This window comes from Eumetopias jubatus, unplaced genomic scaffold (assembly GCF_037043125.1).
Source record: "Eumetopias jubatus isolate StellerSeaLion01/CBP00866 unplaced genomic scaffold, mEumJub1_p1.0 scaffold_4, whole genome shotgun sequence".
NCBI lineage: Eukaryota > Metazoa > Chordata > Mammalia > Carnivora > Otariidae > Eumetopias > Eumetopias jubatus.
The window spans coordinates 145,562,261-145,577,578 of record NW_028274810.1 but is presented as its reverse complement, the minus strand read 5'-3'; the positions used below and the strand labels follow the sequence as shown (position 1 = coordinate 145,577,578).

The 15,318-nt window shown below is 36.9% G+C and overlaps 1 protein-coding gene across 1 annotated transcript in view; it reads right to left on the bottom strand.

The window, feature by feature from the left end:
• Positions 1-15,318, bottom strand: part of STK3 (serine/threonine kinase 3) — a 267,876-nt gene that overhangs the window by 162,459 nt on the left and 90,099 nt on the right. Inside the window, exons 5-6 of the mRNA XM_028113356.2 lie at positions 13,868-14,032; positions 13,185-13,352 (exon numbers count right to left, since the gene is read on the bottom strand). Coding sequence (XP_027969157.1) covers positions 13,185-13,352; positions 13,868-14,032 — 333 coding nt within the window. The remainder of the gene's footprint in view (positions 1-13,184; positions 13,353-13,867; positions 14,033-15,318) is intronic.

The window sequence follows — 15,318 nt, the reverse complement described above, 5'->3', positions numbered from 1 at the left end:
TTAAATCTGTGTATTTCTTGTTAACCACTGTAACAACTCACTAATAAAAATTAAGAAAAACTGTGGGTATCAAATGAACCAAAATGCACTAACTACATACAAGTCCTTAAAGACCATAATGCAACCTATTAACAGGAACATATGTTCAGTGTAAGCCACAATTGTTATGTTAAATTGCTTCTTCCTTTGATATCACTCATTTGATCACAGAATTTAAGAGATTTCACAAACCTTCCAATTAAAATGGTGACCTTCAGTTTATAAGTCACTTACTACAATGCTTATAAAGTTACCTCTGATCATTTATCCCTTACCTTTCAATATATAGCACAACTACATGTAATTATGCTATTTAAATTATCCCAGATGCAATGAAGATGATTCTATTTATGTAAAAGTTATCCTGAGAACAAAGTTAGTATAAAAATCTAATCTGTAATCAATATAGTCCTCTAGGACAGCTGAAGAATTCTATTTTGCAGGAATTTAACTAAAATACATATATTTTAAGTCAGTTATAACTTATCTATCTTCATTTTTTAAAATATGTCTGTTCAGCCATAATTTTGAAAGTTAAATTTGCTACTGATAGCATTTCTCCATTTCTCCAAAAATATGAACTTTTAAAATATTATACCCTTGAATTACAGAGTCAACACCTGCCTTCAGGTATCTCCTAACCTCCCAACACACACACACACACACACACACACACACACACACACACACACACACACACACCCCTACATATTTATGTCTTCTAAAATTAATGCTAGCTTAGGTCTCTAGCCTAAATGGTTTCTCTGACTGGTTTCAAAACAAAACAAAACTCTCTATGACCAATATAACTGCTTTTCAGACATAAGTCTTCAATAAGGCTTGGCAATTATGTTCCCATTAGCAAAACAAAACTACTGTCCAGAGGCCAATGCTAAGGGTGCTAAGTCTTTCTGATTTCCTTCAACAAAGAAACAGGATCTAAAGTACCAAAAAAAGGATAACAATTTAAAATTTAAATTTTAAATAAATAAACTGTGCTTAGTAAAAGTTTAAAAGGCAAGCTATAAGTAATGATAAACCTTTCAAGTTGTATTTGATTAGCATTTACTTAGTTTCATTTTTTAATTTATTTCACTGACTCTTATTCTAAGTTATAAGAACAACATTTATTATTGTAAGGAAGTAGAATCTGAGCCTGCCAGATTTCAGTATTTACACCAGAGAAGTATCTTTGAGATAGGAAATGGAATCGAGCACATATTCAACAAAAATATTTATTGGATGCTCTCATGTATAAGTCATTCTGCTAGGTTCAATTAGACACACAAAGATGAAACATACTTGCATTTAAAACTGAAGTCTAGGAGGGGCAAGAGGACAATTACCTAACAGCTATGATAATACAGAGTTAGTTAAAAAGTACCAGAAGACAGTCATAGAAAAGGTGACATGAGAATTCAGAGAAATAAAAGATTTCTTTAGTCAGTGATCAGGAAATCTGGACAGTAACGAGACATACCTAAAACTAACCTTTCTAGAAATAAATGAGTATGGTCGGGGGGAGGAATCATATACAGATCTGTTTACAGATCTGTTTACTGGTTCCACATTAAACAGTGATATGCTATGATAAATAGTAAACAAAATCATATCCTAAATATACAATATAACAAGAAATTCACTTGAGAGGCATTGATATTACTATTGCAAACCACAGTTCTGAATCTTTTTGGGTCACTGGAAAATTATGAACTTGCAGCAGAAAAATACACACCTGAACAAATATCGGTATTTAAGTGCAATTTCAGGGGGTCCACTAACACTATGAACTCCCTGCCCCAGAAAAAAAAGTTCACTCTATGCTCTTACAAATCATGGCTTCCATGAATGAGCTAGTATATAGTGAAAATGAAGAAGAAACCAGCAGTCTACCCTGAGGTTAGAAAAGAGGATCCACATGTACCTCTGCCCTCATGGGCTCCTTACATCTACATGGTTTCCAGTAGAGGCTGCAAAGGTCATCTCAGCAAGGGCTTAAAAGCTTTCTGGAACCTACCCTGGCTGGCAATAAACTCCTTTGGGTACTGTGTAAGACCCCCAATACCTCCAACCCTACTAGATACCCTAAAATAAAGCCAGGTGATGACAAAGTAACTGTCTGAACCTTTCCAAAGCCAAAAGCTCCTTAAGTGACAATGGTAAATATTCTTATATAGCACCTTCCGCAAGAACTTGAACTTATAGTCTCAATATGAGACTTGAAAGTTAATTTAATAATGCTACCAAATATTTCTATAGTATTTAATACTTTACATGTATTGCTCATTTACATTATCTTTATCTGATCTTCACAATTAACTCTGGGAAGTGGAGAGATGAGAGTCCATTACAACTAATCACAGATAACAAAACTCATCAGGACTTACAAGTCCTGAACACCAGGTCATACCCACTACTATGTGGCAACAATGGAAGCATTGTGACATTGGAAGAATTCATATTTCCAAAACCTGGTACAGTGATTCTTGCTCTATAAATACAAGTTACAATCCAGTTCTGGGTCATAAAATCAATGTAATGGATTTGGACTACCTATTTTTTTAATGAAAGGAGGAAGTAGAAGAGAAGACCCATACAACTGAAACAAACTGTATATAAACCAGTATTTACCTATGCATGTGCAAAATGGGTCACAATGCAAAATACATTTTATACTATGGATCACAGTCAAAGATAAGTGTCAAATGTAAATGCCATCTTTTAATGATTAATAAATCAATTTAAATTGTGTACTGTAAGCGCTCCTATACAAATACAGAGAAATACTGCCTTTGTCAGTATCCTATATTAAAATCTTAAAAAGATGGATTCTCACATAATTCTTTCTCAATAATTCTTTCCAGTATAATTCTATCACAGCGATTCCTTCTCTCAGCAATGCTTAATGTAAACATGTCCCCAAAACTACAATTCATATTCATGTAATTCGTATGTCAGTAGGAAAATGATGATTGCTTCCTCAACAGTCACCGAACCCTTCGTATTTACAGAGCACTTGGCAACACAACACCAACAGCAAGATTTGAATTTAAATTAACAGTGGGACTTTGTCCTCCCTGTGAAGGAGGATGATTCCAGCAGGCCCAACCAAGAGAAGCTGAGATCTGCTTATTCTGTTCTCCTTGCTTGTTCATCTCTTCAATTATCCTTGAAGACTGGACAGAAATATGTTGAAAGTGTCACTGTAATAAACCTTAATCCCCAATTTAGGGGCTGGAATGCCTGGTACTCCCACACGGATAGGACCACAAGGCAGAAGAACTTGAACTTTTAAACAGAGTGGAAAACCATATGTCCTGGAAGTAGGACTGAAATTCTCCAATGATCCAATTTGCCCCATTCCTCCAGATCCTTGGCTATTTCTAATCTGAAAGTAGGGTTCATACTTCAGTAAAGTATCACATAATCAGGCAGAAAAATGTAGGGAACAGACAGGGAGGAAGAAAGGAAATGTGAAACGAAAGAAAAGCACAACAGAGGTGGGGAAGGGACTGTGTGAGCATTCGAGTGCATGCACTGTCAGGGACAGAGAACAGCCGGTGCAAGTAACGGCAACAGTGAGGAAAAAAAGATGAGGATGAGCTCAAAGGAGAAAAGCAAGCCCTGTATGTAATGACAAACAATAAAACTCTTCTTTATAGTCATATGATCCTATATAATTTGTAATACGTGAATCAAAGTGGTTATAGTATACTCTAAACAAATAAATGTATTTACCTACTCCCTCCTCTCCCCCCACCCCAGAAAGCTAAATAATTCTAACATTAGAATGCTAGTTCCACTGGACCAGAAGTTCCAAGAGAACAGGAAACATGCCTGTGCTGTTTACCTCTACATCCTCAAAGTCCAACCAGCAAATGATAAATGTGCACTAAAGATCTGTAGAAGGAAATAAAGGGGAACAGAAATAAAAGAATACAGGAAGAAAATCCTAGGGTACTTTCCTTCAAAAATCAAACACCCATACTTAGATGACAGTTTCTCTGACACAAAATAAGCAATGTAGTATAGCAGAAATACTCTCCAACTGATCCAAAAGTCGAATTCCCTGTCTCCACATTAGAACAAGCATCTCTTTATATTTTAACATTAATACCAAATCAAAAATATTTTAGTATTAATGATTACATTTTGTATTACTGGTAAAATGGGTATGTCCCACCACAAAAAATATACACAATTACATGGCAGATAAATTTAAAAAGTGTTATTCTCATTACTAAAGGAATCATTAAAAATTATTTTAAAAAAATTCAGAGAACTTTAAATGCTGATTTGCACCTATTAAATATTTACACACCTTCTTCAGAACACACCTACTGCATAAAGCAAAGTAATATATACAATTAAATACAAGTAAACAATCCCCTACTTGTAGACTAGTGGGTCACTGGCATATAAAGAGGAAGGGAAAACCATTTTGACTCAAAGACCTCCCAATGGACTAATTATAAAGGAAGAATTACAAAGGCACTTAGAGTATCAGACTTGGGGTGCAAAGAATGATGGGGCACAGCTAGAAGGATAATAAACAGAGGCAGTAAAAAGTCAAAGGACCAGGAAATCTCAGTCAGCAAATAGAAAAAAAGTAGAATACTTGAGAAAGTCAATAAAAATGAGAAAAGAAACTCAACAACAACAAAAAAACAACCCAATTAACAGATATTTCTTCAAAGACATACATACCGATGGAAAAATGCTCAACATCATTAGTTGTTTGGGAAATGCAAATCAAAACTATAATGAGATAGCCACTCACACCCATCAGGATGACTATTACCAAAAAGACAGAAAATAAGTGTTGGAAAGAATGTGGAGAAACTGGAACCGTGTACACTGCTGGTAGGAATGTAAAATGGTACAGCTACTGGGAAACAACAGCATGGAGGTTCCCACCCCCAAATTATACATAAACAATATCATCTAGCAATCCAAGTTCTGGGTATATACCCCTAAGAATTAAAAGCAGAGTCTTGGGACACCTCGGTGGCTCAGTCAGTTAAGTGTCCAACTCTTGGTTTCGGCTCAGGTCCTGATCTCAGGGTCCTGAGATCAAGCCCCGTGTCAGGCTCCGAGCTCAGCGTGGAGTCTGCTTATCCCTCTCCCTCTGCTCTTCCCCCTGCGCGCTCTCTCTCTCGAATAAATAACATCTTAAAAAAAAAAAAAAAGCAGAGTCTCAATGAAATAAGTGTACACCCATGTTCACAGTAGCACTATACATAATAGCCAAAATTGGGAAGCAACCCAAGTGTCAGTCAATGGATGAATAAACAAAGTGAGGTATACGTACAATAGGCTATTATTCAGCTTTAAAAAGAAAAGAAATTCTGACATATGGTACAACATGAATGCACCTCTAAAACATTATGCTAAGTGAAAGAAGTCAGACACAAAAGGACAAATATTGTATGATCCCACCTATATGAGGTGCTTAGAACAGTCAAACTCATAGAGACTGAAAGTGGAATGGTGGTTACGAAACGTAGAGAGGAGATAATAAAGAATTATTGTTTAATGGGCACAGAGTTTCAGTTTGGGATGATAAAAATTTCTGAAAGTGGATAGTGTGATGGTTGCACAACAACGTGAGTGTACTTAATGCCACTGAACTGTATACTTAAAAATGGTTAAAATGATAAATTTCATGTTGTGCATATTTTACCACAATAAAAAAATAAGACAGAGATATGTCCTAATATTAGTCACTATTAATCTTAAACTGTATATAATTTATTTTTTTATTTAAATTCAATTAGCCAACATATAGTACATCATTAGTTTCAGATGTAGTGTTCAATAATTCATCAGTTGCGTATAACACCCAGTGCTCATCACATCACGTGCCCTCCTTAATTCAGAAGGACAGAATAGATTATGGAAGGTATAACGGCTGAAAGGCAGCCCCCCAAAAGATGTATCCATGTCCTAATCCCCAGAACTTCTGAATGTGACCTCATTTGGGAAAAAAACGGTCTTTGCAGATCTTGAAAGGAGGCTATCACCCTGGATTATCCATGTGGTCCCTAAAACCGATGGCAAGTGTCCTTTTAAGAGAAAGGCGAGGAAAATTTGAGAAGGTAATTGAAGATGCAGACAGAGATGGAATAATGCAGCTACCATCCAAGAATGTCAAGGATTGCCAGCAGCCACCAAATGCTGGAAGAGGTGAAGAATGGATTCTCCATTAGGGCCTCAGGAGGGAGTGCAACTCTGTCAACACCTTGATTTCAGACTTCTGGCCTCCAGAATTGCGAGAAAATAAATTTCTGTTGTTTAAAGCTACCGAATTTGTGGTAATTTGTTACGACAGCCCTAAGAATCTACTACGGGGGTAGAAAGATAAGAAGTAAGGAAGTGGGCCTTATAATCACAGAAGATGTCATTCAAGCCAAAATTTAGCTATGAAAACCAAGAGAAAAAGAGGATACCTGGGCTTCACCACTAAGCCACAGCAGTCCCTGGCCACATGAGGTGCCCGAACACTAGTGCTGAGGGCAAGGTGCTGAAGCCAGCCCCCTACCTCATGCAGGGCAGGGCAGGAGCGAGGTTTGCTTCCAGGTTTCTGGCCCAGGGAAAGGGGAATCCGGGCCAGCATGTCCACAGGTCAGGCCACAGAGAAAGGCTGTACCCTGCTCTAAGGGTACAGGCTCTAAGAAAGAGGCTTTCACCCAGGATGTTCCTACAAGTGAATATTAATTCTGTGAATTAATACCCACATATTCCCTCATCCACTCCCAGACAAAATAAAGATACTTGTCTTTTGCCCTACGTGTTAAATGCCTTTTGAGGACTCTTCCAAGAGGCAGTGCACGCACACACACGAGGACAGGCCAGGTGTCTCCCAAGACCGACACAGTAGGGACAGGGAGATGGAAGATGTGTAAACATGCTGAGTGTGGTATTAGTCCACTAACACAGTCTTCCAGAATTTCTCAGCCAAATCTTACCGTTAATTGGGCAGGAAGGAGGTCATTGATTCAGTTCTATTTAATAAAAAATGGATAACTCAGTTTTCACTCCTTAGACATGGATATAATGCCTTCTTTTTATAAAAGCCTCATTCTTTTTTTTTTTTTTTTTTAAAGAAATCTTGTTGGATTAGGAGTACACTTGGTTGTGAAAGGAGCAGCACCCACGTGATTTGAGATAGGGGAAAGCTACTGTGTGTTTTCATTTTTTAATATGCAGTATAGCGATTTTTTTTTTCCTAATGTCTGTGTTTACTTAGCATGTACTGGAGCATTTATTTCACTTATTAAAATGCACTGTTTCCCCAAAAGGGATGAGGGTGAAGAGGCTAGTTGGAAAAAAACAGCAAGGTTAAGGAAAAAGTTCTTCAGGAAAGAAAGATAATATCATTTTCAAAAACATTCATCAAAAATATCTTTTCCATGTTGAAAATATCTACAGGGTTCTTTTCTTCATAAGTGATGTGAGGATATATACAGAGAGACAGCAGAGATCTTTTTTTAGTGTAAAGGAACTCCTACTTTACTCTTAAATAGAGATTGTCAAGCTGTATATAAGTTGAATTTCCAGAAAATTGCCATTTACATGCCTCCAAATGTCTCAAGTCATATTTGACATAAATCTTCCCAAAATACACAATATATTTCTACATCTTATTTTTTAAAGGCAATAAACATTCATATTATATTGTGCAGAAGTAAAATTCTTAGTCTCATTTTATTTTCTTTCCTTCAGTTGATGCCAAGCAATCATCAGTCACAAAGCCGGCTATCTCAAACAGTCCTTAGTCTGACTGAAACACTTCTGTCCTTACCCCTTTCACCACGCCAGGTAATGTGTAATCAAACACAAAAGCTTGTAAAACAAAAGAAAACAAAACAAAAACTGTATTTAAAAGAATCAATAGGGTCTTAGTGATGTCTAAGAAACAATGTGCCTGGGTTTGATGGCAGGGTACAGGGATAGATATTTAGAAAAATGATACTATTCACTCATTTCCTGATTTTTTTTTTTTTTTTGGTAATTTTATTTCTTATAGAGCTGAGAAAGGGGCAGATCTCCAAAAAAGTGTGTGGTTAACTGAATTCAAAATTATATTATCTATTATTTATTATACATAGTTCTATTTAACTGACCAAAATTAATTCAGTATCTTCATATTTAAACTTTTAAAATAAATTGGGTTTCGATAAAACTTGTTTAACATTTTGAGCAGATTTACCTCCATTTGTCATTATTCCTTAATCTATGTCATTACTCAATCTATTTTAACCTATTAGCTGTATGTAAATTTATAAGCACATTCTCATGCCGCCGCTTACACAGCTTTACATGTTTTAATGTGTATTTCATCACTGCCTTTTACTAGACAGATAATTATTACTCTCGCCACAGCAAAGATATAGTTTGCATACACTACAAGTTTCTCTTAAAAAAAAAGAGAGAGAGAGAAAGCTGTATAAAAACTGTAAAATTTAGTTTATATCATTTGCCATCAAACAAATCCAGTGTTTTTTTGTTTTTTTTTTATTTTATTTATTTATTTCAGAGAGAGAGAGAATGAGAGATAGAAAGCACGAGAGGGAAGAGGGTCAGAGGGAGAAGCTGACTCCCTGCCAAGCAGGGAGCCCGATGTGGGACCCAATCCCGGGACTCCAGGATCATGACCCGAGCCGAAGGCAGTCGCTTAACCAACTGAGCCACCCAGGCACCCAAATCCAGTGTTTTTAATAGCCCTTTCCTCCTTGAATATTTATATCCCAAATACCTCTGACTCTCTCTGAGGAATGATTAAAGAAAGTATCAATCTTTGATAAATGATAAACTAAAACAAATGACCTCAGCCTTAACACTTTCAAAAGACCCATTTTCAATTCACAGCCAAGTTCCAATTTAAGCACTTCCATTTTCTAATGACACTCAAAACATATGTCCTACAAAAAGCTTAATCAGTGAAAAACCACCATATTAATTTGTGACTATTTAGACAGGAACAACCCCATTCTAAATTATCCAAGCCTGATGCATATCATCTTGACCCTAATTCTTGCTGGCCAAGCAAGCATAGGTCCAGGGCAGGCCTGGAGCCTGGGCATACCAGAAGGATGGTGTATCTGAGAACAGGACTAGGAAACCAAGCCCCAGTTCACTCAGTCTAGGAGTCAACTTCGTTGTTCTGGGGCTGTTTCTATAACATACGTCTAGAGGGCAGGCATAGTGAGAAGGGCTACAACCTTGTAAAACCGGCCAGAGAGAATTTCAGAAGGACTAGGATGTAAAGGCTAGGGAAGCTGGCCCACCACACCCTAACTTAGCCTCCTATTCCAGAGAGCCATCTATATGCAGTAAATCATAGAATATCCTTTACTTAAAAAAACTAGCATTCTTTGCCTCCATCTGTTGTAGTGGTCTTTCCATCATTCCTATCTTCATTCCACTGTGACAACTTTGTAAACTATTGGTTATCTCATAAGCTACAGTGCTACCAAAAAAAAAAAAAAATAGGAGTGGAACATAAAAAATTCTACCATATTGAAGTGCCTGGGTGGTTCAGTCGGCTAAGCGTTCGACTTTGATTTCAGCTCAGGTCATGATCTCAGGGTTGTGAGCTCGAGCCCTGCATTGGGCTCTGTGCTGGGTGTGGAGCCTGCTAAGATTCTCTCTCTCTCTCTCTCCCCACCCCCACCCGCCCTTCTTCCCTATCAACTCATGCATGCGCTCTCTCTCTAAAAAAAAAAAAAAAATTTTGTCCATATTTCTTCCCACTGAAAAATTTAGAAGGTTCGTATTTTAAATTAATAATTATGAGATTAAAATGTTGGCACATTTTTAATTTTGCTAGCCACTCCATTTGCATACAGTTGACATATAAACACAAAAGATACTTCCTTTTTGCCAAGGCAAGAAATGGACTAGCCCAAGTTCATATCTTAGTTCTGCCACTTCTAAGCTGTGTCATCTTAATAAAAAACATAATTCTTTAAATATCCATTTCAGCCAATCCACTCATTAAAATAGAGATTGAAACATTTATTTTACAGAGTGGTTAAAATAAGAAAATTATTTAATTAAAAAAAAACTTCACTATTTCACTCACTAATCAGAGTTTCATATACTAACAGCTCTCCCATACCTTAACTACCACTTTATTGGCTCGCTAACCTCACTGAAAAGACTGAGATTCTGAAATAATTGCTTTGCGGGAGGCTCCGGCACCAGAATTTTTTCAAAGCTCAACAGGTACCTGCTATGCAGCAAGAGTGAAGAACGCTGTCTAGCTCCCTTACCTTATACCCTCTCCCCTCTTTCCAGGCTAGACCCCCTTGGTAACCACCTGAACAAGTCTCTCGACAGCATCCTTAAATGCCCAGTAGCCCTGTCGTTCCAAGAAACTCATTCATTTAGACCCAAACCTGAGATCAAGGCCGTAAGGCGCTGCACTCCGCTGCTGAGCATTGCTAAAGCAAGGCTTGAGCAAAGAATCACATTGGTGACAACACAATTCTCACGTTCCAACTTTAGCTGAATCCTCAACAATCTGTTTTTCTCTCTTGGACAGCTCTTTCTTTTCTCCTCAACCTGACCTCCCACCAAACTAATCTAAGCCTTGGTGAAGCAGGAAATATTATTAATTTTATTAAAATTCCACTCTTGAATGCATATCTTTTTAATATTCTCTGTGACAAAATGAGAAATACACACAAAGCACCTGCCCTGCACACAGAAGAACAAGGATTATCTCAAGGAAAAACACTTGTGTGACTGAACAGCAAGCTAAACAAGCTGCAACTCTTTTTTCAAGGAACACCATTTTTACCTGAAGGAATAACTGACAGAAAAACTATGGCTATTCAGACTTGGGCATTTGATTGACATTCTCTCAAAAATGAACCAAGTGAACCTGTCATTTCAAAGAAAACTATCATACTTGTTGCCAATGATAAAATCTGAGCTTTCAAGTGAAAATTCAAATTTTGGAAAACTTGTATCTGTCACATGATCTCAAGAGTTTCCCAATACCTGCAGTTTATACTTGACTTTGTATAAAGCAGTGCAGAAACATGAGAAAGGCTAAATAATTGTAACATAATTTAAATAGAAACCTAAAACCTTGCTGTGTTTGGAAATGCACAAGGTAACATTTGAAAAACTGTCCAAAGAATTACAGGGCTAAAAAACGCCTATATACAAGTTGTGAGGAAAGAATGAAATTTACTTAGGGGCGCCTGGGTGGCTCAGTTGGGTAAGCATCCAACTCTTGATTTCGGCTCAGGTTATGATCTCAGGGTCGTGAGATTGAGTTCCACATTGGGCTCCACACTCAGCGCAGAATCTGCTTCAGCTTCTCTCCATCTCCCTCTGTCCCATCCCCCTCTCCCTCTCTAAATAAATAATAAAATCTTTAAAACAGAAATTTACTTAGGTGGTAGCTACCAAGGAAGGCTTTATGTAGAAATAATATCTGACCTGAGACTTGAATGAGTAGGATTGAGACTGGTAGAAAAAAGTGAGATAGAAAGATGCTGATGGATAGAAAAATAGATAGATGATTGATAGGTAGGTAGGTAGATAGATAGAATTTCAAAGAAAAATACTATCTTCAAGTGTATTTTTACTATTTCATATGTGTGAATTTAAACTGTCAAGTGATATTTTAAGATCCTGGAAGTTGGGAACCACATACTACAATTCCTTACTACCTATTTGAGAGACTACTTCAGGGTCAAATTTAATATGTTGATCTATGAGGTTGGGAAAATAAGATCTACACACAAGGAAGAAGCAGAAGAGTAATAATCTAAGACCTGGGTTAAATCCCAGCTCTGGCACTTGCCTAGGATGCCTTGGATAATTGAGTTAACCTCACTAATTCAAATTCAAATACACCTAGTTTGAGGATCACCTTAAAATATTATAACTTAAAGTACCAAAGATAAGTAATAATCAGAGAAGAAATGAGAATTTGTGTTGCTGGTTTTATGTTAACCTTATGATTTTTCATGTAATTTTGCAAACACACAATTCATGTCATTTTTATTTTTTACTTTAGCTAAAGTAATTTATATACACAAGGAAGATGATACATATTATACGCAATTGTATTACTCAGAATTCTCTATAAAATGGCAGGCAGATTATTAAATATTTTCAGTAGAGTACACTGTTGCTTATATTACTGAAATTCAATCCACAATAGAATTGTATTATCAGAAATAATTCCAATTTATTCTTCTTCAGATGTTCCAAAATACTGCATTCTCTTTCCTCCCATCTATTTACTTAACACATTTCTCCTGTCCTCCTGACACCATCTTCTCTTCTACACACACACACACACACACACACACACACACACACACACACACACACACACACACACACACTACCTCTCTCTCTCTTTTCTTTCTCCTTCTTGAGGAGGCTCCAGCCACTAGGGGGCAATAAGTTCACAAAGACAGATGTCCTTATCTATAATGAATTGAGATTCACCACTAAGAAAACTAAAAACTCTATATATCATCACAAACCCTGAAGCAGAGGCAATTGGACTTGAATATGGAAGTTACATATTTCAAACTCAAAAAAATCATCCTGGAAAAAGGAGTTCATAGAAGTATATAATAATGCTCAAAAAAGGAATTCTATTTTTCTCACCAAGTACCAACCGAAGGAATAAGATTAATTTGCCTACAGGTATGCAGCAATATTAGAAGTCAGGCTTTTTAAACACAAGCTTCAGATGAGAAAAGAAAAAAAGGAAAACAAAAACACAGAAAGGCAGAATTTGCAGAGTAGGTAGAAAAGTGAGAATTGATTTTTTCCAAGGTCTCCACGGCCACACTGAGAAAATGACGGATAAACTGAAGAATATAGTGACTTTCTTCTATTGAAAAGCAAAGGGAAATTTACAGGTATATTTTTGGGGGAGGAAAACAGAGTGTAAAGAGAAATATAGCCTTCACTTCTTTTCTCACAATTGAGGATGTGGGAGGAAAAAAGTAACATCACTAACCTCTGACAGATAATTTTATTATTTTTTGCACAGAACCAAAGTTCAAATCAACTTACTTAATTTACTTTATATTTATTTATTTACACTGACATTACAAAACTGCCACTTATATAACGTTTTTAGCAAACGATCATTTTCTTACCCTCATGGGATGTATATCAGCATACGGAGGTTTTCCTTCAGCCATTTCTATAGAAGTAATGCCAAGGGACCAGATGTCAGCCACACAGTTATAGCCTATTTCTTGAATTACTTCAGGAGCCATCCAAAACGGAGTTCCTATCACAGTATTGCGTTTTGCCATTGTATCCTGCAAAAACATTACAATGACATAAATAAATACTACTACAAAAACACTAAGGGACTCTGTTTGCCAACATAGTCATTGAACTGTATAGTGAAACCCTCAAATACTACAGATTATATAAAACATTGACTATTTTCCTCCAATTTCAACTGACAATGACATATTTAGGAATTCTGAATTCTGTAAAAAGCAAGAGTCCACAAGTAACTTATCTCCACCTTCATTAAAGACAGTCATTAAAAATAGTACTGTAACAATTGAAGCTACAGAAATGGATCAATGTAGCTTTCTTTTCTAAACATTTAAGCATTTCAATGACAACATTTTTTTCATATTCATTCAATGTCTCAAATTGTAAATAAAAATAATAAATAATACTGAAATTATGGCTCCTTCTCCCCAAGAACAATGTAGTTATGTATTTCTTCCCATCACCCCCTCCAAAAAGTTATCAACATTCAGGTACAATCAAACCTGGACATATATGCCACAAGTGGTTCCAAAATTATTACACTTACTGTTAACTGACCAGCCACTCCAAAATCGGCCAATTTTGCATGTCCTTCTGTATTGAGGAGAATATTTCCAGCTTTTATATCTCTGTGTATTTTTCTCATAAAGTGCAAATATTCTAGTCCTTTCAAAGTAGATTTAAGAATAGTTGCAATTTCATCTTCTGTTAACTGGAAAGAAATATTTTTAAAACTAGATTGAAAAACCATGCTAGATAAACTCTTACAAAAGAGCACCGGTGGCAAACACTTCTTTCTAATGACCATTAAACCTCTAGGAAAAGGCTAAAAAGATAACGAACTGTGAACTTCTTTTTCTTCACACATATTCTTTGTCACTCTTATGACACATTTTACTGATGAAGAATAATTTTCAGTATTAAATTCCTTTCTTTAAAATTATCAATGTCACTCCTAAAGCACATAACCTACCCCAAGAATCAACACGACCCTAAGAAATCACTATTTCCCACATCTTCGGACACTGAGGTAACAATATCACAGCTACCCGTCCTGAAAGTAAATTTAGACATTCTTCCCTATGATGTCACTAATTCTTGATGGAAATGAAAATCAACAGTTTTACGCAAAGGGAAGGAAACAAGGGTGGCTTGCCAAGAGTCTCCTGCATGAAGCGATTCTGCCCATACCTCTCCTCCTCTTCCAGCCAGGTCATCCTAAACCACCCAAATCCTGGGTTGCTGGCCCTGAGAAGGAGAACTCCAAAATAAAAATTCCAGAGAAAGACTAGGAAAACGGAAACACAAACAAAGGTTGTCAGGGGAAGGAAAAGGGGGGAGAAGGGAGAAAAGCAGCCGCGGCAAAAAGAAGGAAAAGAAACATTCTTAGTAGCTATGGCAATGGAGCCTGTGTTACCCGTACCAGCCGTGGTGCTAATCATTTTGCATGCATTATAGCTCATTTATCCTTAAGACAACCCTACAAGTGAGATCCTATTATTACCACCATCTGACAAATGAGAAAGTAACTGCAAAGAGGTTCAGTAAATTCCTCTGGTCACACACAAGATGGAACCAAGATGTGAGTTCTGTCTTAACTATATGCTTTTAACCACTATGTTATATGGCCTCTCTTGACAAACCTTGTTCAAGTGCCATCTATGAAAGCTTCTATTTTTGTTGAAAACACCCTCTTAGCTTTTCTGTTTTTTAAGATTTTATTTATTTATTTGACAGAGAGAGACAGTGAGAGAGGGAACACAAGCAGGGGGAGTGGGAGAGGGAGAAGGAGGATTCCCGCTGAGCAGGGAGCCCGATGCGGGGCTCGATCCCAGGACCCTGGGACCATGACCTGAGCCGAAGGTAGACACTTAACGATTGAGCCACCCAGGCGCCCCCACCCTCTTAGCTTTTAAATATATCCAAGTGATATTAGAAGTTCATAACAATAAATCTACTTTTGCTCTAAGCACAACGAGCAAATATAACCCAAGATAA